The sequence below is a fragment of the Crassostrea angulata genome, chromosome 8 (genome assembly GCF_025612915.1).
Source record: "Crassostrea angulata isolate pt1a10 chromosome 8, ASM2561291v2, whole genome shotgun sequence".
NCBI classification, from domain to species: domain Eukaryota; kingdom Metazoa; phylum Mollusca; class Bivalvia; order Ostreida; family Ostreidae; genus Magallana; species Magallana angulata.
In genome coordinates, this window is record NC_069118.1 from 51,617,380 (window position 1) to 51,644,739 (window position 27,360).

General features: G+C 32.1%; 2 protein-coding genes and 1 pseudogene across 2 annotated transcripts; all 3 read right to left on the reverse strand.

Moving 5' to 3' along the window:
- Positions 1–9,885: 9,885 nt before the first annotated feature.
- Positions 9,886–21,440, reverse strand: LOC128160283 (ficolin-3-like). Its single transcript, XM_052823573.1, has 7 exons — positions 21,334–21,440; positions 13,328–13,598; positions 12,828–12,885; positions 11,868–11,989; positions 11,351–11,447; positions 10,414–10,578; positions 9,886–10,296 (listed from the first exon to the last, which is right to left on the reverse strand). The coding sequence occupies exons 1-7, from the start codon at positions 21,438–21,440 to the stop codon at positions 10,040–10,042; spliced, it is 1,077 nt and encodes a 358-aa protein (XP_052679533.1). The 3' UTR covers positions 9,886–10,039.
- On the reverse strand, positions 16,509–18,484 carry LOC128160284 (uncharacterized; annotated as a pseudogene).
- Positions 21,441–22,989: 1,549 nt separating the features above from the next.
- LOC128161083 (microfibril-associated glycoprotein 4-like) lies at positions 22,990–27,160 on the reverse strand. Its single transcript, XM_052824329.1, has 6 exons — positions 26,765–27,160; positions 26,616–26,673; positions 25,488–25,609; positions 25,177–25,273; positions 24,847–25,011; positions 22,990–23,883 (listed from the first exon to the last, which is right to left on the reverse strand). Exons 1-6 carry the CDS (start codon positions 27,158–27,160, stop codon positions 23,627–23,629), a joined length of 1,095 nt encoding a protein of 364 aa, XP_052680289.1. The 3' UTR covers positions 22,990–23,626.
- Between the last annotated feature and the right edge of the window lie 200 nt (positions 27,161–27,360).

The following is a 27,360-nucleotide window of genomic DNA, read 5'->3' on the forward strand; positions in this document are numbered from 1 at the left end:
TAACGTTATCTTCACCCTGGTAAAATCCTACGAAAATACAGAATCAAACATAAGACGAGAACTTTTGTATTGATTTTTTTTATCTTAACTAATATTATCCGAAACGTAAATGTAATGAAAATTTTTATTTTTTGACATAATTCGAACAAAAGTATCATAATGGTGCCTACACCAGTATCGTTTACTTGTACATGTACTTTAAACTATGCATGAACCTAAAGACAAAAGTAAGATTTGCTTGTTTTTTCGAAGCAGCCAAGGTTTTGTTAAAATACTTCTACTTAATTGCAAGGGCATAAAAAAATATAAGTAGTATAAAAAAACAGTACAATTCTATTAAACATAATTGGTCTTGGCTAAAATAAACAATTTTATGCTAAATTGAGGGAGACTGGACGTTAAAAAAATTGATTTATTCAAACCGGAAGTGAAGATTATTTTGATATATCACCATTTGATGGTTTTTTCCTCAGAGAAAAAAATCTTTAGGGAAGAAGAAAAATTGGGAAGACCTATAAATTTGACGCACTTCCTACAAATTCACACCTGATTTAGTCGTAAAAATTGGTAACTATCGGAGTGACTCCTTGCAAAATCAAGATTGTAAATAATTTAAATCTTTAAATGATTAACTTCTTTGCAAAAATTCCCACAAGACATCTTATCAAACTATCAAGAGTAAAAAAGGGCTCAGCCTCGTAAGAAAATAACTCCTTACAAGCTATTTTATGACATATATAAGTACAGGTATATTTATTTACATAAAACAAATTAAAATGAAACATTGAGTTCTTATTGTTATTTTCTCTAAAAGAATACAAAATTCTTACGATAAAGACATAAACCAGTTTTCCTGTCTTTAACATTATCTTCACCCTGGTAAAATCCTACGAGAATACAGAATCAAACATAAAACGAGAATTTTTGAATGGTCTTCAAATGAAATACACGGGTAGATTTTAGCAGATATTTCCTTACCAAAAGGTATTGTCCACAGAGACTCTAGTTGAAACTTATAGTGTTGTCTTTTAAAAGGAGACCAGTGTTTGTTCTGCATTCAGAACCACCAGGGACACGGCGCAGTTCTAAGGCGTTACAGCTCAGGTCCTCGATATGATGCTAGAAAGGACCGATTGTTGGCGCTGAAGAAAGGCTCGTGTCTATCATAGTAAGGTACCTCTTGTTTGTAGGAAAAACTGAGATCTCTGGAATGTTGTCCCAAACAGCAAGATATGAACGACATGATGAGGACTCTGGAGAAGACAATATTTTCCATGGCGAACCGTTTCAAGGTTCATGTACACTAAAACGTTTAGAACTTCTGTGACAGCCACAGTACTTATATGAGTTTATAAAATGAGAAAGACTTTGCAATGGTTTGTTGATACCTCTTTCAATTTAATGTTTCTATAGCATTGGTGTTAAGCAGTTTACGTGCTTACAATGCTTTTGCAAGGCATTTCTAAAAGTCAATCAAAATTTTAGTATCAGTCGTGTTGAGATACAGAGGTAACAATTCTTTGTTATGTAAACAAGGCTCAGATTATTTTGAATGTTGAAAAGAAAATTCAAGTTTTAGACCTAAAATGAATGCGACCAACGCTTGAAACTACACGCTGTATTTATGTTTATGCTCAAAACAAATTGGCAAATACAAATATCATGATGAATATTTTGGGACATATTGTTGATGCAATTAAACAAAACATGGAATGAGCCTTGTACACATAGAAAAGAAATGTGAACTATGTACCTTGCATATAACTCTACGACTGCCACTGAAATTTGGTTATTTATCAGAAATACAATACTTTGTAAAGATTTGGCCAAAATTTTGACCATGCCTATTCAACATTAGGCATTTTGACAAATATCAATGAACTAAATGTTGTTATACAATCCTGTACACAATGTAAAAAAAAAATGAAATTATTGTTTTCACACTTTCCTTGAATACACGCATGTATGAGAATAACATGCTTTTTTATTATCATTACCGGAAGCCAAAAAATGTGAATAAAAGAAAATTGATATTTATATTTTATCTAAACGGTGCAGAAATACATAATCATGGAATAATATAATTATCGTTTGTATTTGTGTTAGAATTGATGTCTGCAAAGGCATATTATTATCTTTTGCTTGCAATATTATATTTATCTAAAAGATTACGTGTGGATTTATTCTTTTTCATCAAATGAATGATTTTATGTGCATTCAAATCCCGGCATAATCGAAAGAAGACTTTGTAACATACGCTACGCTTTAAAGTCAAATTCATTAAAGAAAGACGTCTGTTAAGATAATAGTTATGCAAACATAAGCATGGGAAATTGTATCATTGTATAATTAAACCTTCATACCACTCTTTGTTAATGTGTTGTCGCTCCAACAAATAAACACAGAGACAGGTCTTATTTTAATGAGGTCTAATTTGAATGAAATTGACATTGCATGTAAAGTCATTGATAAATCACTAGCCTGACCTAGGGAAAAAAAACCCAACGATGATAGTCTCTTCTTAATTCGTCCAAATAGGGTTCACAGTATCAATTAAAAGAATATACAACGTCACAGACGACAAAAACTAAGGTGGGCTCGCTTGGGCTTCATTGCATCAGGCTACGTTCACATAATGTAACACCAAATAGTAATAACAATATAAAAAATATAATTTATAGTAAAAAAAAAATCATATTGCTCACTTTAATATGCAATTTTTCTCACATCATTAGCGATTATTTAGTTTTTCACTCTTTTTTTTTTAGAACAGTACCTTTTTAGGTATGGAAAAAACCTGAAATTCATTTAGTTATAAAATGCTGTATGTTATTCATGTACTGATATACGTTAGCCAAGAAAAGTATCTGGACAATAGGAGACTTCTGTCTTTCCTAGTAATCAAGTTCTCGTTAATCAACCAAATTACAGCTAGCAGCAAGGATGCTAAAAGTGAAAGTAAGGTTTAACGAGGAACACCGTGATATCAAACTGATCACTGAATACACCATTCAAGTGTGGATGATGTCACAGACATCTACAACATTAGTTAAGGTCACCGGACTCACGGGGGGATGAAACAATCATTTTGCAATTCTGTAAAAGAGGTTATTTACGCGTGTAGTTAACTACACGTTTTCTATTGTCGAACATTATGCATGGATATTGAAACACGTATGCTTGATTTACTACATTTAAGTTTAATGTTTTTTTTACTATACGTGTAGGGGTATTTTACGTGGTTTTAAGCTATATAACCGCGTAACTAGTGTAAATTTCTCCCAACCGTAAAAAAACCCACTTTTAAAGTAATGATTATAAGTTCCACTATTTTCAACCTTACCAAATGTATAGAATAGATAGTTAAATATTAGGTAAAAGATTCAGGGTAAACGAATGAGTAAGTTTCGAAATAAAAAACGTTTTTAATGATAAAAATAAAAAAAACCCAAAAGAATTGTATGAGAGTAAACGAATTTCCCTTGCATTTTTCTTTGTTTTCGCTAATTGTTCAGTACATATTTTAAAAAAGAAGAAATTTTACTTGTATTGGTTAGAGATTTTATTGGTAACTGTTTGACCTTGTAAGGTTTTTCTTTAGAAATTTAAATCTTACAAATTGATACATAGAGAAAAAGATAACATTTTTCAGGAACTTGGTAAGACATAAAACATATATAATTATTGTATGCGTTTTTTACATCTGACCGGCAAAATGACTACCTATCTTATAGGCATTGTGTCAAGTGAAATGATGACGGTTGCATATAGTGGTTCAACGCCTGCCCCATAATATATATAAAAAGGTCGAGAAAGGTACGTTCGGTTGCTATTCGATCGGGTCAACTTGGTTGCTTAGATCTAGGCTCCCAAATGCATGCAAAAGCACACATATATTAAGATAATGGATAAAGTAATCACATTGATAGAAAATCCTTTCAATATTTTAATTATTACTAAATTTTCGATAATATCGCAAAGATTTGGTAGCTTTACATTGTGTATACATCAAATTCCACATTGCAGTTTCTATCGAAAATAGTTTAGAGTGGGCGTTAACAATGAAAAGATAACAAAGCGTGGTCAATTTTACAGTTTTCAGAAAATAAGGAAAACCGTTCTTATTTCTGAAGCAATGCTGTCATGTTCAACAGTATACTTCGTGCATGTTTGACATCATAACAGCACAACACAGGGGGACGTTCTCTTACAAGGATTTTCAAATTTATGAGCTAGGCCTCATGATCATAAAGCAATTTAAGACTTAAAGTTACCCACTACACCTGGAAAAAGTTTATCAATAATATGTACATAATAAACCCTGTCGAGACGTTTCTACATCGAGGTCTCTGGTATCCAAATTTTCTCTAAAAACACATGTGAAGGAAGAAAAACGAAGAAATACATGGCGAGCACAGTTAATAATTTGTTCAAAATAATATTCAGCAAATACATGGTTTTAGCATTTTATTCGGTTAATGTTTAACAAAGAATTGCACAATAAAGCCAGGTGATCTATAGGTTTCAATTATCTGATTTATTAGTGAATAAAGAAGGAAAAGAAATATTACAGTTTCAGTAGCTGAAAAAAAAAATTGTTTCTTTGTTTGATATGTTTTAGGAGTTAATGAACTTATAAAATATGTTTTGAATTTATAAAATCACACACCATGTTCGTTGAAAACAACTTCTTGGTATTTCATTGACTGCATTTAATGAAATGTTATATCAATCAGTTTCAATATTTTTAATAAGATTTATGTTATGTTTCTTTTCTGTCTAAGGAGAAATAGAAACTGATGGGAACGATAATGGCAGACATTCTATTATAATTGCATTTGAAGGATTTTTTTATTTCATATTTCCATGTCAGTCATCAATTTAGGTTTTTTATACACTTTAAAGAATACAAAATGTTGTAAGAATAACTTGATAAAACTATCCTATCTTTAATCTTTTTCTTAAAACAACGTTTATATTTTTTAAACATTTTATTTTAAAAAGCATTGATTTATGTACTACGTTTTCATCAATAATTATTGGGTTTAAAGAATCTGTTATTATCTGGTTTTAAACACCTTCTTGTAAACACAGGATAAAATGATTTTTAAGATAATTTATATTTGCCGATAGCTGTGTTTCAGAATTGTCGACATCTCTGTTTGTAAAGTGAGATTTTTCCATAATGCATTTCTGCTTTGCAACAGAAAGATGTTTGCATAAAGATTTGAGGGGCATGTCATAAAAACTGCATTGTTTAATGTATTGATACATTGCATTATTATGGAGGAACATTAAAAAAAAAAGTAAGTACATGTCTTCTTAAGGAAGGTATACCAAGCGGACCTTTTATTATTATGTTTGTATTTGGTTTGTTTTAGATGCAAAATAATGCAATTATTGTGCTTGTCAAAGGAGTGATAACGCGTGAACTGTAAACACATTTTTTTGAAGATTTATTTGATTCTTGTAACTGTATAACTATGTATTGTCGTTATCATTATCAATGATTTTCCTTTTTCGCGTCAATCATATACACACAAACTGTTTTTTTTTTTTAGAGAAAACCACGATCATTCTATTAATACCAATATAAAGTTGTTTTCACACACAGGTGCCACATTTTGTCAAAATAACATTAACCGGTAAATGTTAGAATTAAAAGAACTCACATCAATGTGTGCCTGTGTCACTTTACTATAAGGAAGAAGAATGGTAAGCTAAGACAATTTACCTAAAACTTAGTCGGTCATAGAGGATGACTAAAATATGTTTTAAAGCTGACATTAATATTTACATTTTCCAGTGTCTTTGCCTAAAATAACACTGCGTATCGATTATGTACTATATAACCCATTACTTCGAATTACGCATAATTGGGGTTCCAGCGGGGTTTGCTTATTTATATTTAAAAATTTAATCGTACAATGGTTAAAATTATATAATTATAAGTATTAAGGAATCATTCTTTGAATATTATGATGTGATAATTTCGGTCGGGACGTGATCAAATCTATCATAAAGCCCTTCGGGCTTTTTTGGATTTGATCACGCTCCGACCGAAATCATTTTCAAAGAATGATTCTTTATTCCTTTATAAAAGTGTTTGGTTGTCATGACAGTTTGGATAGCTCCTCAACTGACACTGGGGTAAGCTCTCATTTTTCGTCTGATTAAAATCTTCTCATTCAGTTATCGAATACCAGGATCTTTCCATGTATCATTTATCAGGATGTTTTATAAAATTAATAATAATAAAAGAATACTACATGTATATGTTATCGAAAGAAAGCAATTTATTTTAAATGCCGTTTTCAAAAACCTGTAACACATAACACCTGCAGCAGTAGTACAAAAATACCGAACCCGATCAGAATTCTTTTTTCTAGTCTTTTTTTTTATAAGATTTACCGTACTGTCTCGTTAAATATATGAAATATATAGAATGAAAGGACACAAAGAATTACTGAACACTGAAAACCAGTTTCGGTTATTTACTTGAAAAATGAATTGATACAACTGTATAACGAGCTATTAAGGGGGGATAACCTACATAAACAATACAGGATTAAACATGTATTTATGCGTCAAGTTTAAGTGTACTTCACCAACTTCTGACTATATAATTACATATGCATGTATTGAAAATAAAAACATAAACATTATTCATGCACCAAATGTTATATGAATGAGTTCATCCTTACAGGCGTCCAAACATATAAACATAAATATTTACATCTACCAAGTATGATTCCCTCTATTTTTTACGGAAACTTGTAGCTAATTCTTAGCTCTATAGAATCAGTCAGACTAAAATCTACACGCCCGTTTATTGAGTGGTCGAAACCTGCATCGACCCAAGAAAAATCACTGACTACTCGAAATATTCATGATGATGTCAGACTAAAATCTCCGAGAAGATTTTGCTGTTTCTTTTAGCTAGTGTACTGATGTACATTAACAGTAATTTAGTGAATTTCACTCACATTTTACAATCAATTTATTAATTTGTTAAAAGAAAAGATTTAAATATAAACAATAAAATGCTTTCTTTGATGATTTCTGCAGGTAATGAAGGTAGCGGTAATTACAGAAAAAACGCAGGTTATGTATTTTTTCTGCAATGTCGCACCTTCATATCCCGCATGAATTACACAAAAAAGCATTTTATTGTTTAAATAAATGACAAACAAAAAAGTTTTTACAATATACAGTTTAATCTAGAAAGTAAATATAATTGAAAAAACAAGTCATGGTGCTTTAAATTTATTGAATATTCATTTACACAACGTTTAAGCAGGGAGTTGGCTGGGTGGGGTTAAATTTTTACTGCACTAACACAGTCAGGCAGTGTTTCTTTCTAAACCACCCCTGTTCACTTTATAGGCCGGATTTGCATGCTTTTCAATTCAAACTCATCTTTTAAGACCGTTATAAATTCTAACGTTTTGGACTTTTCAATGTATTTTTTGATTTTTTATTAAATAGACAAGGTAAACGAAATATATTTTTGTTATGAGAATAATACATAACGTCATGTGCAAAAGCTATCCCTAGAGTTCTTTAAATTGGGGATTTCCCGAAATTCCTGTATGCCCCCTTCTCTTGAAAACGATGCTACGTGCCTGTGAAAAAACGCAACTAATTTTAATTGATTATGTAAATTATATTTCTTTATAAGCCATTATTTACGATATCGTTTAACAATAACCAATAACGATAACTCGCATACACAGAGAATTAGCACCAGTATGTTTACCTTCATGACGAAAGGACGTCAATTGTCGAACAAGATTAACTTAAAGATGTACATGTACCTCAATTTGATGCGCCTTATAATTCTTTACGAATTATTTGTGGTGATTATTTGGTTTTTATATTTATTTAGAAAAGGTGAATTGCAGCAAAATAGTAATAAAAGTTCATTTATATCAGTGTCTTTCTGTTGCGTTAATTTACCATCCAAAACCAAACTTCTTCAAATCAGACCTCACAATGCTTTTAACTGCCCTACACGTACAGTAAACATTCAATGCTTTTGCGCTACGCATACAGTAATAAAACTCACACCTCGTGATATTCTGGTAAAATTTCTACTTATATTGGCAAACTTACAAAAAGCATGGTCAGGTTTTTCTTTTGTGATACATATCCAACTTTTCATGTCCTTATTTCAGTTTTAATGATTGCATTTTGTACATAACAATAATTTTGATATTGAAGTGTGACCATGGATATTGTTTTTAAAAATGTTCACTTGATATATTGCAAGAAGAATACATACAACGGTTTATTACCGTAACACATAAGTTTTTTTAAAATCCATTGATCGATACATTTGATGAAAATCACCTCACACTACCTTCGACTGAACGTAAAGCTACGTGTTCGATTTGTTTACAAGCTACGACGAACAGCACTACCCAAAACTGTACACTTTCGTTCCTACACTGTGTATTTAAATGAGAACTATCTTTTTTGGATTTGGTCATAAAAACGTCAATTACCGCCTGATATTAAATGCTATTCTCTAAAACACTTCGTAAACTGATTGTTGGTAAAATTATGATATTTTCCAAGTTTCTATGAATAACCTATCTTATTTTATCATTTGTTTTATTCTAAGTGTCGGAAATCTCGACAAAAATTAGTTATTAATTTCATTCATTTTGAAGATAAAAACATTGTTAGCTCAAACAATTGAGGATCTTGAATAAATAGGGTTATAAACCATTATAAACACAATGTTTACTTTAAGTCTTTGACATATCATCAATAGTAATCTAATAAACCTAATAACAATGGGTCCTTGGACAAGCATCACACATTTCATATTCTGAAGAAAATTATTACAATAAAACATATGTTTGATTTTCAATGATTGCTACTTATATGTAGCATAGCCAAATGATTAAGGGGGTGTGCGGCCATCTTGTACATTGAGGATGACAATGTGAACATTTCTTGAACTGGCTTGTTTCTGTCCAAAACTTACCAAAAATGTTGCCAAAAGATATGAAAGCAGTTTATATGAGATTCCACACGTTGTTTTATATGCAAATTATGCATACATGTACAAGAACAGGACATGCCTTTTTAATATCTTAAAACAGCTGTCGAACTGCGCAGCTACGAACTTACTTTAAAGATTTAAAAATCTTAAAAAATATGAAGGGGGTTCATTTGGGTCCTCTCTACAATCATCTGTTGAAAAAAGATTGAATTCTGAACATTTATGTTGAAATTTTGCCTCAAAATAGGGTACCCTATTTTCATTAGTTGGCATGAGAGCTTTTCTTTTAGAATAAGACGTATCCAGTCTATACTTAGAACTCCTGTGTCTATGGAAACATTGACGTTATATTTTCATAGAAAAAAGATCATTTAACACAACCCGTTTTGAATTTGATATATATATATATATATATATATATCTTTATCTGTCTCATGTTTGTTTTACGGGGGTGTTTTCAGTTCTATAAGTATAATTGAAATTCTTTTTAGAAGTAGGGCAGAAGTCAAAAAAGTAATTATCTTAAATTAAAGAGTAAACATTATATTTTAATGAAAATATAACTTCAATGTACCTTCATAGACACAGACAAATATATCTTGTGCTTTTTGGGGCCCATTTTAAGAATATTATACCCTAATTTGAGACAAAGTTACAATTTGAATAAGCAAGCTTAGACATTATTCTCAACAAACGGTTGGAGAGAGGACACCAATGAACCCTCTTCATAGTTATGCAGATTTTTAAATCTTAAAAAGAAGTCTTTAGCGCAGTTCCACAGCTGAGTGATTAAAAAGGCAATGTCCCGTTCCTTTTTGCATAATTTTCAAACAAAGGACTTCATAATTATTGCTTAAATATATTTTGGCGATATTTTAGACCAATTTCAGATATAAACAAGCCAGTTTAAGAAATGTTTACATTCTTATCCTCAAATGTACAATATAGCCACACACCCCCCTTAAACTATTTTTGAGTGCTATTACATGTAACAAGACGCGTTCTTTACACTGGTACCACTATAGTTTATGAACGTCTAACCATCATTTTCGACGCTTTCAGAGAGTAGCCCATTCCTCTAAAAGTTTTCCAGTTGATTCCTTTATTATTGCTGTTGTTATCATATTCGCCGTTTATGCTGCTATAAGTACATCCTCCATACCACCAGCCGCTTCTGCCTTGTGCAGCGCAGTTTTTACCGGAAGTGTCAAGGTCATTATCAAAGGTACTAAACATTTCTCCATCAGCTTTTTCATCTCCATTAACAGATGACATTGTGTCACCTACAAGAAAAATGTAATGTATTTCTACTAAATATCCCAACAACATTAGAAAAGGGGAATGTTTAGACATTCAATCTGTTTATATAGAATTTATCCAAAGTTTTAGCTATTTTGTACCAGCAGTTCCGGAATAACCTGATATGGACAGCCTATAGTGATCATTCCCATCAGACACATTGAACAAGCTATACTCTGCATATCTTTTGTTTCCGTCATGGTCTTCCAGATCAATTTTTATTGTCGTTAATCCAGACAGGGTCAGTCGATGGATATATTCAGTTCCTAACAATAAAATTGATTAAGGAAATGATTTGTAGATACCGTAATTCATCGCTATTAAATAAACGCGTGTTAATACTTGTATGTTTTATTTCAAAGGCAAACAAGTATCTCATTTTATTTTAGCCCGTTTTCTAATCAATGAAATTGTGTTCCTTACTCATCGTATAACGGTAACTCATCCTATAAATCACTTTAACTTTATTTATTTTTTTTTATAATTCATAGATTTTGTTCTCTAAAAATCAATTTTTATTAAGCCGTGCTAATAATTGTATAGGGTTATTGAGCGTATATTTTTAAAACACTATCACTACTGACACAGGATTTCTGTTTCAACAGAATTATAGTTATACTGATTTTCAACAAACGTATACATACTTGAGCAAGACGTACACTTAAATCAATGTAAGGCAAACACTAGAATTTATTAATCGAAGTTTCATCTATTTCCATCCGAAACAAACCCAAAACAAAACAACCTAACAGATATCGGAAAAAAATATCATTGGAAAATCGCTGTAACCTAACGAATGAACAAAGAAACGATGTCATCAGGCTTATCTTCATGGCATGTGCATTTTATTGAAAACTGAAAAGCTGGATGGAACTTTTCAAAAACAGAAATACATGTAATTGCATTTTTCTTTGTGTTGAGGGACTTCATTTTGACCCCTTTAAAATTTATAGCAAAAATAAAACCCTTACAGAAAAATGTAGTTTTACAATGCAAAAAAAAAGCCACAATGATTACCATATGCAAAGTGATTGTTACCTATCCAGTACTCAGTAAGCACTGATCCAAATCCATCTGTGTATTTCTGCCAACCTCTGTCAAAGTCGACAGATCCGTTATGTCGATTCTGAATGACCTGTACACGTTTATAGGTAAACTGCTTCATTAAAAGTATACACTGCACGTGTAAATATTTAATCATTAATTCAACCTGTATCAGAGTCAACAACAACATTAATTTCACATTGTTATTAATTATATTGATCTTCGAAACATTGTGTTGCCCTCTATGTCTGCAAAGTATTGGTTATGTATACTTATTGTATATGATGCGAAAATATTAGAACATATTAAAGAATACAATTTTATAAACTGACAGGAAGCATAAATTTTTGTACAACTAGTATTTTTTCGTTCCATATAGAATGTATATTGTTGTGACACTGAGAAAATGTTATTTGTAAGTGTGAATTGATTCAAATATTTCAATTTAATAATATTTTTTTATAGTTCAGTAGTGTTTTGAACAGTGTATAAAATATAACATATATCTTACCGTCCAGGTTTGATTAGATTCAAATTCACATAAAACAAACACTAGATTCCCATCCATATTTAAACCGTACCCTCCAGACTCTGTTTTGTATTTTCTGACACAATCACAGTCTGAACAGTCATCTACAAAAATTTTATTGATAAAAATGACGACGCTTCCTTAGAATATGCTAGCAACAGTAATACGTGTCAAATTCGAAGAACTTTTAGTAAAGGCACTAGTATTCTGTCAAATAAGCCAGGTTAAGTTATCCACTTCGTGTAACATTTCTGAATAATGACAAATTGAAATGAATAACAAAATGTTTTAATTATTTAAAAATAAACAGCATCATGTTTCAACCAAGTTCAAATCCCGGTGAACTTTTTAACATTGCTGTTTTTTTTTTTTTACCTCTTTTTACATTTGAAAAAGGCAAACTGTTCAGAATTGTTTAATATACCGAGATTTGAAGTTTACAATAATCCCACCAACAAGCGATAAACACGTGTTATGATCATCGTGAAATTTTGGAAAAGTTTACACAGAATTGAACGTTTTCGCTATTCTATAGGTTCATGTAAGGAAACAGAAATTTTGCAAATGTTAATATCAAATTGTAAAAAAAATGGGACAGGGAAAAACTATAACGTGAAAATAGACTGAAAGATATTATTATTGTTTTAAATTCAATTTAGACGGAAAAAGCTTAAAAAATACTGTACATTCCTAACAAAACGCGAGGAATTATTATCCGTGTAAAATCGCGACAAGCAACCCTCACGGATCTTAAAATCACGCTTTCATTTTTCAAACAGTTTTGTACTAAAGGGATTTATGACATAAATGACCTTCGCGAATTTAAATTCTCGCGATTAGATGCAAAACAATTGAAATTGTCAAATAAAGTATTCGTGTAAAAAAGAAATATTCTGTTTAATTTAATTTTGACTACCAGGGGCAAGAAATAAAAACTTTTACCAAATATACAAAGGCCCTGTCTTCTATCTGGAAAGGAATCGTCACCACACGACAAGTCCTGCCGAAGTATATCACAACACAGTTGGTTACAACTTATTATAATTTGTATGTAAAGGTTTATTCATATTTAAAAATAATCAATTGAAGGATTATATATGATATGGGCCTAAAATCGCCTCCTAAAATGAGCATCATCATTTCACTGTATTTCTTCGTTTTCTTTGTACAGATATATATGTATGATGTTTTTACATAATGTTCGTTTTGATTCAACGGCCCACAATTTAGAAATATGACATCGTAAACACTACCTTTTCCCAACATTTTTAGCACATGACAATTGTTTTCAAGCAGTTTCTCTTTCAGAAAACATATAGCGCATGCTTGAACCCGAAACACTTTAAAAAATGTGAAATTATGGAGGCCAAATTTAACTCATTTCGTATAAAGTTCTTCATATCTGTGACATTGACAATTCAATTTGAAAGAACATATCTTACCATTACAAATTGTTTACAAGTCTCAGTCTTGTATGTCTGAGACGCTGTATTGAGCAGACCGGTGGTAGCCCTGCACTCAGAACCACCTAGTATGGAACACAGTTCTAAGGCGTTACAACTCAAATCCTCGATACACTGTTCGGCACATCGTCCGTATGAAGCGATGAAAGATTGGTTTGTGGTGCTGAACAAGGTCTCATTTCTAGAATAGTAAGGTACTTCTCTCCTGTAAGCAAACTCCAGATCTCTGAAAGTCATTCCTGTGGAGCAACTTATAAATGATGTCAAAAAGAAACAAATATTAATGAGAGCAATCATTGCAATCATCTGAATATTTCAACTTCCTTTAAGAAATAGTAAATTAATCTCTTATACGATGTAGGCAGTTCTTTGTAAGAAATAGAGTGAACTGATTCTTGCACTCAAGGGGTATTTTATCACATATTTTTATGTCAGTAATCAATTAGGTTTTTTTTTATACCTGTATGGTAGCAAACGATACTTTCAAAGAGTACACGTTTAATCGTTTCTTTACAATGACTTGATAACACTTTCACAGATTTCTATTAACCAAGCTTTATATTTTCTAAACACTTCATGTTTAAAAGCATTGCTTTGTGTAAGTTTTCATCAATGCGTATAGTATCGGGTTACAAGAATCTAATTGAAGGCAATGTCCGGTATTAAACATCAGACTGTAAACACCGGGCAAAAATGACTTTTTATATATGTTTCGATATAGCTGTGTTTTAGAATTATATGACACTTTGGTCAATTTTCTATAGTGAGCTTTTTCTTTAAAGATCTCTTTTTATACCCTGCACCAGACTGACGTATACATTAGGATTTGAAAGGCATACCATAAAAAAGTACACTGTTTTATGTTTTGTTACAATGTAAGTGTAGGAAATGCATTAAAATGAAGGTATAGTACAAGTGTTCTTCAGACAGGTATGCACAGCGGGTAGCATATCTCTATGTTTGTATTGGGTTTGTATAAGGTCCAAATTTAAAAACAGCCTTATAAGGTGAATGATATCAAACGTTTTGAAGATTTCTATGATGTTGGTAACTGTATAACGCTGTATTATCGTAATCATCATCAGTACTTTTTTTCTTTACGCGTCATTTAATTAGACAAAACTCGTTTTAGAAAACAGATACCGTGGCAGAATAACGTTGGTTGTCAAGTGCATATGCTGAATAATGTCATATTGACATTCATAAGTAAATTAGTTTAGTGATTACAAAATGTTGATGATGGCAGCTAAATTACAAAACAAATGAAATATGTTCGGCCACAACGTCATTTTCCCCTTTTACATATCAAAAATCTTAATATGCTATATTTTCATAAATTTTGCTTTTGTATTGTTTAGAAATGCCATGTTTAATGCAAATGTATTGCGTTTGAATGTCTATCCGGAACTAGAACTTTATGGAGGGTAATCGTGTTAAAAAATCCAGACATGTAAACTTGTAAATCCGAATATGTAATCGTGTTGATGTGTGAGTCTGAGTATGAATATGTGTAATTCTGATCGTGTAACCTAGAAAACTCGGGCATAAACACGTGTAAGATTTGACCCAGTTCCTTCGCATGATGCACATTTTGAAACTTTATTGTTTACATTTGTTGATTAAACCTTCAACTTTGCACACTTTCAGTCCGTAGTTTCTGCATTTGTACCTTCAGGCTCGGTTAAAGGACATCTGACATGATACAAATTGACAAATGTAAAGTCTACAAGTTTGTCGACTTTTGACATAACCTTATATGGCAACTGTCTTGCTGCGGGAAAAGGCATGCCGTAATCGCCGGAATGGACGAAAAATAAACATTATATTCAGCTAAATTATTGCAAAAAGCTTTTAAAGGGGCATGGTCACGATTTTGGTCAAAAATTATTTTCCTGATTTTAATGTTAGAAATGCTTCAGTAAGGCATTTTTAATGGGCAACCAAAATATGAGTGTGATTTGTTGAGTTTTAAGCGAGTTACAGATCTTACAATTCTTTGCTATGTAAACAAAGCTTTTGTTTACATTTTGAATGATGAAGTAAAAATTCCAGTTTTAGACCTATAATTACTGTGTTAAAGATTAGGAACTGTTTATTTATGCTTAAAATGAATAAAAAGATAGACAAATTAGCTTGAAAAAGATTTTCTACCGGTATATTGGACCTAAGTAAACAAAAACAGGGCACGAGCCTTGTTTACATGACAAAGAAATGTGAGCTCTGTATCTTGCTTATAACTCTACGAATGACTCTCAAATTTTATTTGATGATTAAAAATGCATTCCTTAAGCATTGTAAATACTAAAAACAGAAAAAATAGAATTTGACCAAAATCGTGACCATGTCCCTTTTAATAAACGACACCTTTTCTATCGAAAATACCGGTATTATTTTAAGAAAAAAATTGAGGCATGATTGAAAATCGTTGCCGATGTGACGAATGCGCTAATTTCCGTAATATTATTCTCATGGTATTATAAAAAATATGCCTAATATCTTATTTCTCAAAAAAAAAAAAAAAATGACATGTAATTTAAACTATAATATAAGTTAATGCGTACTCTTTTTTAGAAATGAGACGGATCAAGAAATTTCCTAAGGGGAAAAAAATATTTTGAGCTGCATGGGGTTCGAATACCGCCGTGAGGTCCCATGTAACTCCATTGCTTTTGAATTCTAAGAATTTTGAGAGAAGATTTTTAAGCGGGTTTCCAATTATTGAAATAGTAAAAATTGCTGGCGGGCGAGTGGCTTTCAAAAAGGCACCCTTATTGTACCGATATCTCATCGAACAGTTTTCGAGACCACAATTGAAAGGGGTTCATCTCCTGAGGTCGGCAATAAATTTTTTAAGTCCACAAATTCATTGTTCCAAATTTTAAGTTGCAGTTTGGAGGAAACTGATGCTCCTAGAGGCACACAATCTGATAAGTGAATTTGAGGGCTACTAAAGCATGCAAAACTACTACCCGTACTCTGAGATAAATTGCCTGCGGGCTCACCTGTGAACACATTATCCAGTAATGTTCCCAGTGCAGAGGCAGGAATTGTGGCAGCCGCCGGTATAGCTTCCCCAATTACTGGTGCAGTATCCTCAACAGAATTCACCATTGGAGGTTGCCCAACACTTTCACCGATGTTTTGTTTCTCACTAGCAGCTTTTTGTTGGTTTACAATTTCTTTTGCCAGAAGTTCATAATCAAGCTTTGATAGCACATTGACAGTGTCAGTCTCCGCCTGTTTTCGGGTTCTTTTTTGCCCTTTTTCCCATTATGTACTTCAGTTGGTGGTGGTACTCCTCCTGTTGCCACATTATCTCTCCTGGCTCTCTCTTTGGGTGGCATAATAGCTAAATATATAATAAGAATAATAAGTATGAATCCTGTCCTTTCACATATATGATTAGCCTAACCCATAAGCATTTTTTCATAATAACTTTTGCATTAACAGATGATTTCAACCATGTACTTGGTATTTTGACCTGATAGTTAAGCGAATACCAACACAGATTTTGATATACATGTACATGTTAACATAAAATTCATAATAATAGGAACATGTCCCACTGACCACATGGGTTACACAGACCCAATGTTCCTTCATCATTATTAGTACATGTAGATTCAAACATTCATGTAACTAAATAGTCCCAACAGGACTTTAATTACATGTTAACATTAAACTCATAATTGTAAGGAACATGTCCCACTGACCATATGGGTAACACAGACCCAATGTTCCTTCATCATTATTAGTACATGTAGATTCAAACATTATGTAACTAAATAGTCCATCATGACTTTAATTACATAACATTATTAACATTAAATTCATAATTGTAAGGAACATGTCCCACTGACCATATGGGTAACACAGACCCAATGTTCCTTCATCATTATTAGTACATGTAGATTCAAACATTATGTAACTAAATAGTCCATCATGACTTTAATCACATAACATTATTTACATTAAATTCATAATTGTAAGGAACATGTCCCACTGACCATATGGGTAACACAGACCCAATGTTCCTTCATCATTATTAGTACATGTAGATTCAAACATTATGTAACTAAATAGTCCATCATGACTTTAATTACATAACATTATTAACATTAAATTCATAATTGTAAGGAACATGTCCCACTGACCATATGGGTAACACAGACCCAATGTTCCTTCATCATTATTAGTACATGTAGATCCAAACATTCATGTAACTAAATAGTCTGAACATTATTTTTAATTTCATGTTAACATTAAATTCATAATTGGAAGGAAACATGTCCCTGGCCATATGGGTAACACAGACCCAATATTCCTTCATCATTTTTTAGTATGCAAACTCACCAAATAAAAATTTATCAGTTCCAGCCAAAACGCTTAGTTCAAAATGAAAGGTAAAACTTGAACTGATACTCATCAACATGAAAAAATCACGCATTTAAATTTCAGGGAGTTAAGACATAAACTGCCCCTACACTGTCTTAATTAAAACAAATAAAATGTAAATATATATAAATATGGATATATATATTCACATATCATTGAATATCATTATTCTAGAGTGGTAGCACATAAGATCTAAAATCATACTGGCCTCAAAACTTTTGAGTGCAGGATCACCGCATTCCTAATGCTGCGGCGAAACTTCCTCATGGGCTGGTCCTCGGCAGGGGTACACAACAGATGGACACCATCCGGGCCTAAATAATGAAAGTCCTTCCAAAACCCCCGATGTCCCCAGAAATAAATTCCACCAAGGGGCTCAGCAAAACGTTTCAAATGTTCATTAGTCTGAACCACAAAGACGTTAAAATTTTGGCATGATGCAAACTGCATTCGGCGAATTAACTGGCCTATTATCACTAATTTTACTCCAACACCATCTCTTTAATACTGTCCAACAGATATAATATCCCTAGCTAATTTCTCACTGTTTGTACTTTCACAGATATCATTTTCACCAATCTGTAAAAACACCACATCAGAAATTGAGTCAAAATGCAGAATCTCCGCCCTGAAGACACGCTTGCTTAATCTCAAACCGCCTTTCCCTCTAAATGATACTTTAAACACTTTAGGGTCCAAATTCAGATTGTCTGTTTCTGTCTGCATACAGTAATCTCTTAATCTTCTGATGTAAGAATGTCCAATCACGCACACATTTAAATACTCATTGTTTACATATTGTACCCCAACCGGAACCAGCAGAAATAATCATGCGATATCGCATACAACAAAAAACTAGAAACTGCGTTTCAAAAACCTACTGTATCAAAACATTACTCGTGCTAACACTCTCATAGATGAAGACAGAATGACCCTACTCTCACTGGTCAGATACTGACCGCATCAAACCACGTGATCGTATCGCTTAATTTGATTGGCTATTAAATTAAATTTGGGGAGAATTACACCATGGAATTTTTAGCAATTACATAATAGGTCACTGGGAGATTTTTAGACTAGGAATTTGGGCTAAAAATAGATATGGACAGTGACCACTGCAGGGAAATTACATAATATGGCCAACGACCTCTACAAGGCCTGGGAAAGAAATGCAACTTATCTAATCAAACATAAACATGAAAAATACAATAAATCAGCAAATAAAATTATAGCATTCAAAACATAAATACAATTATTAACATAATTGTTGTTTCTCATGGTATTATAAAAAATATGCCTAATATCTTATTTCTCAAAAAAAAAAAATGACATGTAATTTAAACTATAATATAAGTTAATGCGTACTCTTTTTTAGAAATGAGACGGATCAAGAAATTTCCTAAGGGGGAAAAAATATTTTGAGCTGCATGGGGTTCGAATACCGCCGTGAGGTCCCATGTAACTCCATTGCTTTTGAATTCTAAGAATTTTGAGAGAAGATTTTTAAGCGGGTTTCCAATTATTGAAATAGTAAAAATTGCTGGCGGGCGAGTGGCTTTCAAAAAGGCACCCTTATTGTACCGATATCTCCTCGAACAGTTTTCAAGATAGGAAGTTGGTCTTTAACAGATCAATTATACATATATCAGAGGTATGCAAATTTCTAGGATTTTGATTTCTGACAATTTATGAAAAACATCAGCTGTTGAACTTTTTTTTGGGCAAAAACATTGCATATAGAGTACCACATTTCTTTGGATAGGTATTATTTATCAATTCAGGATTGACAAATGGATTATGGATACTGTTCACACAAAAGAAAACCCGGTTTGCTGTCACATCTTCGCGGAAAAATTTACGTTACTTTACATGTATTTATACTTTTTTTGTTGTGTATGTGAAAGATAAATAATAACACAATCTTCAATAATAATAAAAAACTAGCGCATATTTGTATGCGCCGTAAATTGAAGTTTTTACATGTACTATGGGAGGCACTGTAGCTCCCAGGTCGTTCAATTTTTTCAGACCGGGAGCTACAGACCTGCTAGTTTTCAAGTTGCTGTAAAGCTATATCATAATAGCTCTCCAGAAAATTTTTATCAACCAGTTTCACAAAGTGAGTCTGTATTAAACCGACATTCAGGACGTCATACTCATATCCCGTAATAATTGCTTGAAATAAAAAAAATGCCAATTTTTACCTGCATGATAGACTTTTCCCCCCTATATATTGCCGACAATGCAAAGACCCATTTCTTAAAATTATTTATATAAACATTTTAATTTCACGACAGTTAACTTTATCTTTGGAATTTTCATTTACTTTTTTAAAGAGGGTGTCGCTTCTTATGTCTCATATTAATCACAATCTCAAAACCAGTGTAATTAAATAGTCTGTTTTTCCTATCGATACTTTGCAACTCGGCTGGCCGACCCCGTGTAATTTTTCGCGGTGTGTGTGTGTGTGTGTGTGTGTGTGGGGGGGGGGTGTTCTTGTCCCAACTTTGTAGTAGCGATAAGGATGCTTTTGGAAATATTTTCTTAATTCAGCCGAGGCCTATACTTTAACAATTTGTTGCATGTACTCTAATAACAGTGGCGTCAGAAGCAAACTGAAGGAGGGGGCAAAACTAATCATCAGAAATCTTGACAAGAATTCCCAAAATCATGAAAATCCTAATCCGTGGAGTTGGGAGTGGGGTGTGCTAGTATACCTACTGTGACTCCAATTTTCAATATCACTATTAACAATTCATTCTTTTTAAGGTCTTATTAGGAACAAGTTTGTTTGTTGCGAGGAAATAGTGGGGGGGGGGCTGAAACCTCTCTGATGCTACGTTCCTAATGATTAGGTCTCACTTGGGAAAAACGTGTGTGTGTGTGTGGGGGGGGGGGGGGGGGGGGGGGGCTAAACCCCCCGTAGCCCTCCTCCCGGTTCCGACGCCTATGAATGATAATACATATATATATCTTTATACACGTGTATTCAAACAAAGTCATAAAATGTAACTTTTTTAAGTTCTAAGAAGATATCCGTAGCCAATCGAATTCTTTACACGCATCCTTTATACATTCATTTGATAAAATGTGCAACCAATCTCATAATTTGATTTTCCGAAAAATAATTCTTTCTATGAAATGTTGTTATCCAGAGATAAAATGATTATAGGCCTACCCAATATTGTTTTTTATTTACTCCGTCCCTATTTCGGCGATTATGGCATGCCTTTATCTGCAGCTAGCCTTTTTCTATTAGAGACGTCACTGTTTCCATATATGGTCATGTCAAAATTCGACAAAATTGTAGACTTTACATTTGTCAATTTGTAACATGTCAGCCGTGATATTTCAGAAAACGGAAATACAAATGCAGAGATTACAGATGGAAAGTGTGTATTATAGTAGCAGGTTACATGAAAATAACAAACAACATTTTACAGCTGCAATCAAGCATCTGTAGGGAAAATTGAATGCCTGTGGGGTCAACTCTAAAGTGTTTATCCCTGAGTTTGTTAGGTTATACGATCGAAATTACACTCATTCATACTCGGGCTCACACATCAACACAATTGCATATTCGGATTTACAAGTTTACATGTCTGAATTTTTTAACACGATTACCTTCCATAGAACTTACGGCTTTTGAAACCGAATTTCTAGCAGTTAGCGACAATACCACTTGCCACTCGGCCATCTGGGCAAGAGAAAAACTGACTCAAGAGGTCGTGAGTTCAAGCCCCGGTCGGGTGAGTTTTAAAATGGTGAATTTTCCTTCGCTTTATGAAGATCCTAATCGTTGACTTTGGGAAGGTTTATTCCAACTTGAGAGTTCTTGCAACCTCTGTACTTATATATATACAAGTTGTTTGAATAAGTATGTACAGTCACTCAAATGACACATAAACTTTTGGATGTAAAATTTAAAAAATTATGCTGCAAATCAAACTTTAACAACTAAAATATGATGTTTCACAATGATTAACTACATGTACACTCTTCGATATGGACGCAAACGTCTGGTTTCCCTAATTTTATAAGTTTGTTGACATGAATTGAAAACATTTAATTTGATAAATGTATATATTAATATGCAAGATCTAAACTTATAAAACTTCATAATTGAATGAAACTTACAAAACTTACAATTTACTCTGTAAAAATGTCAGAAAATTCTTTCAAACTATATAACTTATTAATTTGAAATGTTAATTTACTCATCAGTCTTAAAAGGCAAATTTTTAAATCTTTTAGATGCGTATATACCAGAACAACAAGAAAAGTAAATTGACAATGTTACAATTTATACATCAAAAATATATGATGTACCTTTAGTACTCGGCTGTTTTGCATTTATTTTCGAAGGTTTTTTTTTTTTTTTTTTTTTTTTTTTTTTTTTTTTTTTTTTAATAGTCTTTGCTTTTTGATTTTTTTAAAGAAATATTTGTTTTTAATCCATTAAACCAAAATCTGCGCAAAAAATGTGTACATTTAGTGTGTGTTATAACTATTAATACGTCCGAATGAGTTTGCACTGTTTAACTTTAACCCTGAAACAATTGTGATTCCTATTAAAAAATTTGTCAATTGTTTAATGCCTTTTAATTAATGATCAACGTTTTAAATTTGTCCGTTGATAGTGAGGCAACGATGAAAAAGGGACATGTACGCGTATTGTAAGTTCTTGAATGCAAGGATAATATTTCCCAATTATAAAGAAACAAAACCGTAACTATTCCGTCTCTTTAATGCTATATTATATAAATAGTGCCTGTTTGGCGTCGGCTGACAATGGTTTTCTTGGGTTGTCAATTTCAACAGTTACCCTCCCAAACAGGCACTATTTATTTTATTATACTGAATGTCTTAATTTTAAAGAAAACTTTACTGCTTTTATAAAGAAATGAATAATTTACGCACATGTAACAATTCGTTGTGTTACCCATTGCCAAGTATGCTGAGGGTAATAGAACGGATTACCAACTGCGTCTAATCCAATCAGATTACTGTATTTAACATGAAAGTATAATAGAAAATAATGTTTTGTTTAAGAGAATGAATTAGAAAATATTACTAAAGTGTCCAAGTTTTAAATTACAAGAAGGAATACATTTTCATTTTTTCCTTTAAGAAAAATATGAATATTTCAATGAAAATCATTTTTATTAAAAAGTCGTGAACACTGTATGTTGGACGAACAGTATTACTAAAGGGTGGTTTTTACTTATAATTAAAAAACCCCCACATTCTATTGATATCAACAACATAACTATTGGATAAGAAAGACACATCCATGTAATGAGGAAATAAACTTTCAAACAACTAGGTCAATGACACGCTTTATACTACATGTGTATTGGACTTTTCTGAAAAAAAAATTGCCAGTAAAAAATATTAATGAAAAATACTTACGCGTGCTAAATCAAATAAAATTAAACCTTAAGTCAATACCTGTTCCACACAGGCGACAGTGTGTTTTGCGCATGTTCAACCTCATAAGAATACAATATAAAGGAACGCTCTTTTTCACATGTTACTGCACACACTAATGTAAAATGGACGCATGATTATAATAGAAATCTAAAATTTATAAGGCGTTAGTCGGATATGAGTATCAATAATATGTACATGTATATGTGATTCATGTAAAATTATTTTTATAAGCTTTTAGGTACATATGACACGTACAAATAAAAAATGCTGCAGCATCATGTTATATATGATAGATTAAAAAAGAAAGTTACACAAATATCGATTCCTTTATGATTTCAAAAATGTTATACTGTTATTTTTTTTTCAAACTTTGTCAAAAATTCTCAAGTATAACACAAACGATTTCCATGTGTAATTGTTTTACGTCACTTTTAAGTTGATCAGTATAGTCTACGGTCTCCTCAGCTTCATTTTTGACGCCTTCAGAGAGTAGCTCATTCCTCTAAAGGTTTGCCAGTTGATTCCTTTAAACTTGCTGTTATTGTCATATTCACCATTTAAGCCGCTAAAAGTACATTTCCCATACCACCAACCCCCTCTCCCTTGTGCAGCGCAGTTTGATTTTGCTCGGTCGTTGTCTTTATCAGTTGTACTAAACATCTCACCGTCAGCCTTCTCATCTCCAACAATCGATGACATACTGTCACCTACAAATTGAATGATACCTACATTTCTATCTTTTCGAAATAAAAATTACGTGTTTACATAATTATGAGTATGCATGTACATACATGAATATAACAAAATATACATTCGTGACAAAACAGTTTAAAAATTAAACGAAGATCTGTTAAAATACGTTTGTCGCATTATCAAACTTGATATGGTCAATTTCATAAAGTCTGTAAAGCGTAATGTTTTGCTTGAAGTTTGAGACGCTGATATATTATAAAAAAAAATTATACATTGATAAATTGATGGGTTTTTTTTTAAATAGAAACCCCAAAGAGGGCAAGAGATCTAAAATGAATATCATTCTTAAAACCCAAGACTTATCTGATAGGTGGACGGAAATTAAAAAAAATAAACAAAAAATATGAATCAAATTTGATAATTTTTGTTGTTGTTAAGATGGTGAATTGCTTATTGAGCTTATTCCTTATAGTCTTATATAGATAAATCTTCGATGCTATGCCAGAAAAGTAATTATACTAACAACTAGATTTATAATAATTCAGGCAATAAATGTCATAGCTCTATTATGGTAACAATGACCATTTTATTTTGTGGGCCCGATGATAGTTTAAAGACACAGACAGTTTACATATATAATTAAGATTTTTTTTAAAATTTTGTAGTAAAGACTATTTAACTTTCGGGTTTTGAGGTTTTTGGTTACAATAAACCCCCCAGATATAAAAAACGTTGGAATAGGTCAACTACTAGTATATACATTGTATTATTCATTAATGCGCCAATGTCATCGATTGCTCTTTAAAAAAATGTTAAACTTAATCAGATGCTGTGTCGATTTTCACTTTTCTCTTTGTGTACACACAGTGTAATTCAGACTCCAACCTGCAAGTATTTTCTTGAAAAAAATCTTGGTAACTGTCGCATTTGTAAATGTAAATAGAAATCCTAACATAAAAGTTTTTATCATATCGTACCCGCAGTTCCGGAATATCCTGACACGGTCAGTCTGTAGTGATCATTCCCATCAGACACATTGAACAAGCTATACTCTGCATATCTTTTGTTACCGTCGTAGTCTTCCAGATCAATTCTTACGGTGGTCAATCCAGACAGAGTCAGTCGATGGATATATTCAGTTCCTATCAATGTTACATGCAAAAGAAAGGCATTGGAGTATAGAGAAATGATAAACTGCGACTTCACAATTAACGTTGTAATAGTATTCCACTGTGTGGGTATACTTTACATGTGTGTATTTAAGATAGTTACAATGTACATGTATCATGTGTGGTATGATGGCTTACCTATCCAGTACTCTGTTAGCACAAATCCAAATCCATTTGTGTACTCTGGCCAAGTTCTACCGAAATCAACAGATCCATTATGTCTATTTTGAATAACCTGTATGACATATAATAATGCTACATAAAGTACTTTTAATAACAGAACTCTAACAAAAATGTTCGCTTACTTAATAACTAGTATTTTAAATGAATACCTTTGTTTTGTTTTAATACAAGTAATCTAATCTATCAGAATTAAAAAAAAATAATTATTGACTTATGTTTAATCATATTGTTACTCCCTAAAATTAGATATAAAATATAAGACATACCGTCCAGGTTTGATTTGTCTCAAATTCACATAAGGCGAAAACAAGGGTTCCTTCCAAGTTTAAACCATATCCTCCAGGCTTTGATATGTATTGTCTTACACAGTCACAATCCGAACATAGAACTAAATGATATAAAAAAAAAATGATAAATTACAGCAGCCTGGAAAATATAGTTAAAATAATTTTGTGTCGGTACTATTAAGATTTATTCAATGAGAAAAATTCCGACTCTTCGTTTTTTTTAATACATAGTACATACTATTTTGTATTGAAAACTTGTAATTGTTTAAGAATAAAAGAAAAAAAATTTAAGTTGATCTTATTATATTATTCCGACAAAAGTGCTAAAAGGCGTTTACAATATCATCATTTTCGGTATTATAAAGTACTATCTAGCGTAAAACCGAAGGAAAAAAACGACTCGTATATTGGAGGAGAATGTTTGAGCAAAACTTTATAAAAAGGACATTTATAAAAATACATAACCAGTATAAATACCAGTAATTCAATTTCTTTATTAAAAAAGTAATTTGTTAACGCCGCTTTATATTATCATGTGCTTAAATAAGAGAGATTTGGCTTTGAAAGAAATCAACTTTGATATTATCCCTAGGACAAACCAACAAGTTAAGTTCCTCATTGGATGCGTTGATTTTTCACTAGAGCTTTTTAATAGAGAAAATACAACCATAAGACAAAAATACAAAAATAGAAAAGCTATGTGTAAATATGGGAATTTTCTTCAGATTTCCACAGGAATGATAACTTTCTAGATGACCACTTCCAAAATTTTGAAGGTGAATGAATTATAGTTATTTTTTCTCTCGAAATGGTTTATTTAGTTGAACATCTTCGCACAAAAATTTCATCTGAATATCGAAAGTAAAAATAATACGCTTTTATCTCATTAAGTATCTCTGTAAATTCCAATTTATCCCAAATATGTTTTTTACAAAAAGATATTAAAAGATAAAATGTGATTGGGACATTAATGTTTTATTCAGGTAAGTTCGTAAATGGAAGTTTCAATTCATTGGTGATATATGTTATAAAAATCTAGAATAACCAAAAATGCATTCCTTGTTGTTTAATGTGTTGTTTTCTCTAAAAGAATAAACAAAATCTTACGATATACACATAAACCAGTTCTTCTGTCTTTAACGGTGTCTTCGCCGCAGGAAAAATCCTATAAGTCAAAATACAGTGTCAAACATGTGAAGAGACATTTTGAATTATTTGAAATACATAAAATTGACTTTTAGCAAATTAGTCCTTACCAATAAGAACTGTTTACATGGACTTCCTATCGAGACTGATGTTGTTGTTTTCAGGAGACCAGTGGTTCCCCTGCACTCAGAACCACCAGGGACACGACACTGTTCGATAGCGTTACAGCTCAGGTCCTCGATACACTGTACGGCACATCTTCCGTATGATGCAAGAAAAGACCGACTGGTGGTGCTGAACAAAGTCTCGTTTCTATCATAGTAAGGTACCTCTTGTTTGTAGGAAAATGTCGGTTCTCTGAAAGTCGGTTCTGTAGAGTGATTTATATCTAATAATGGAGTATCTAACACCTCATAGTCGACACTTACATTTACGCAAGATATGAACGATGGAATTAGGAGACTGATAAAGAAGTAGACAATCATGTCCAATGCGAACAGTTTCATGGTATATGAAAATGGCTAGAACGTTTGTTACAGTTAAAGTATTTATAGAGTTGGTAGGAAAGGGATTGATAAAATAATTGCTTGTTGTTAGTTTTTGTATTCTAGAATTCTGTAGAATTGGTCCATAGTATAATTACATTCTTATGATATATTATCATTCTGTTTATCGGATGTGTCTTTACTTATAATAAATTATTCAA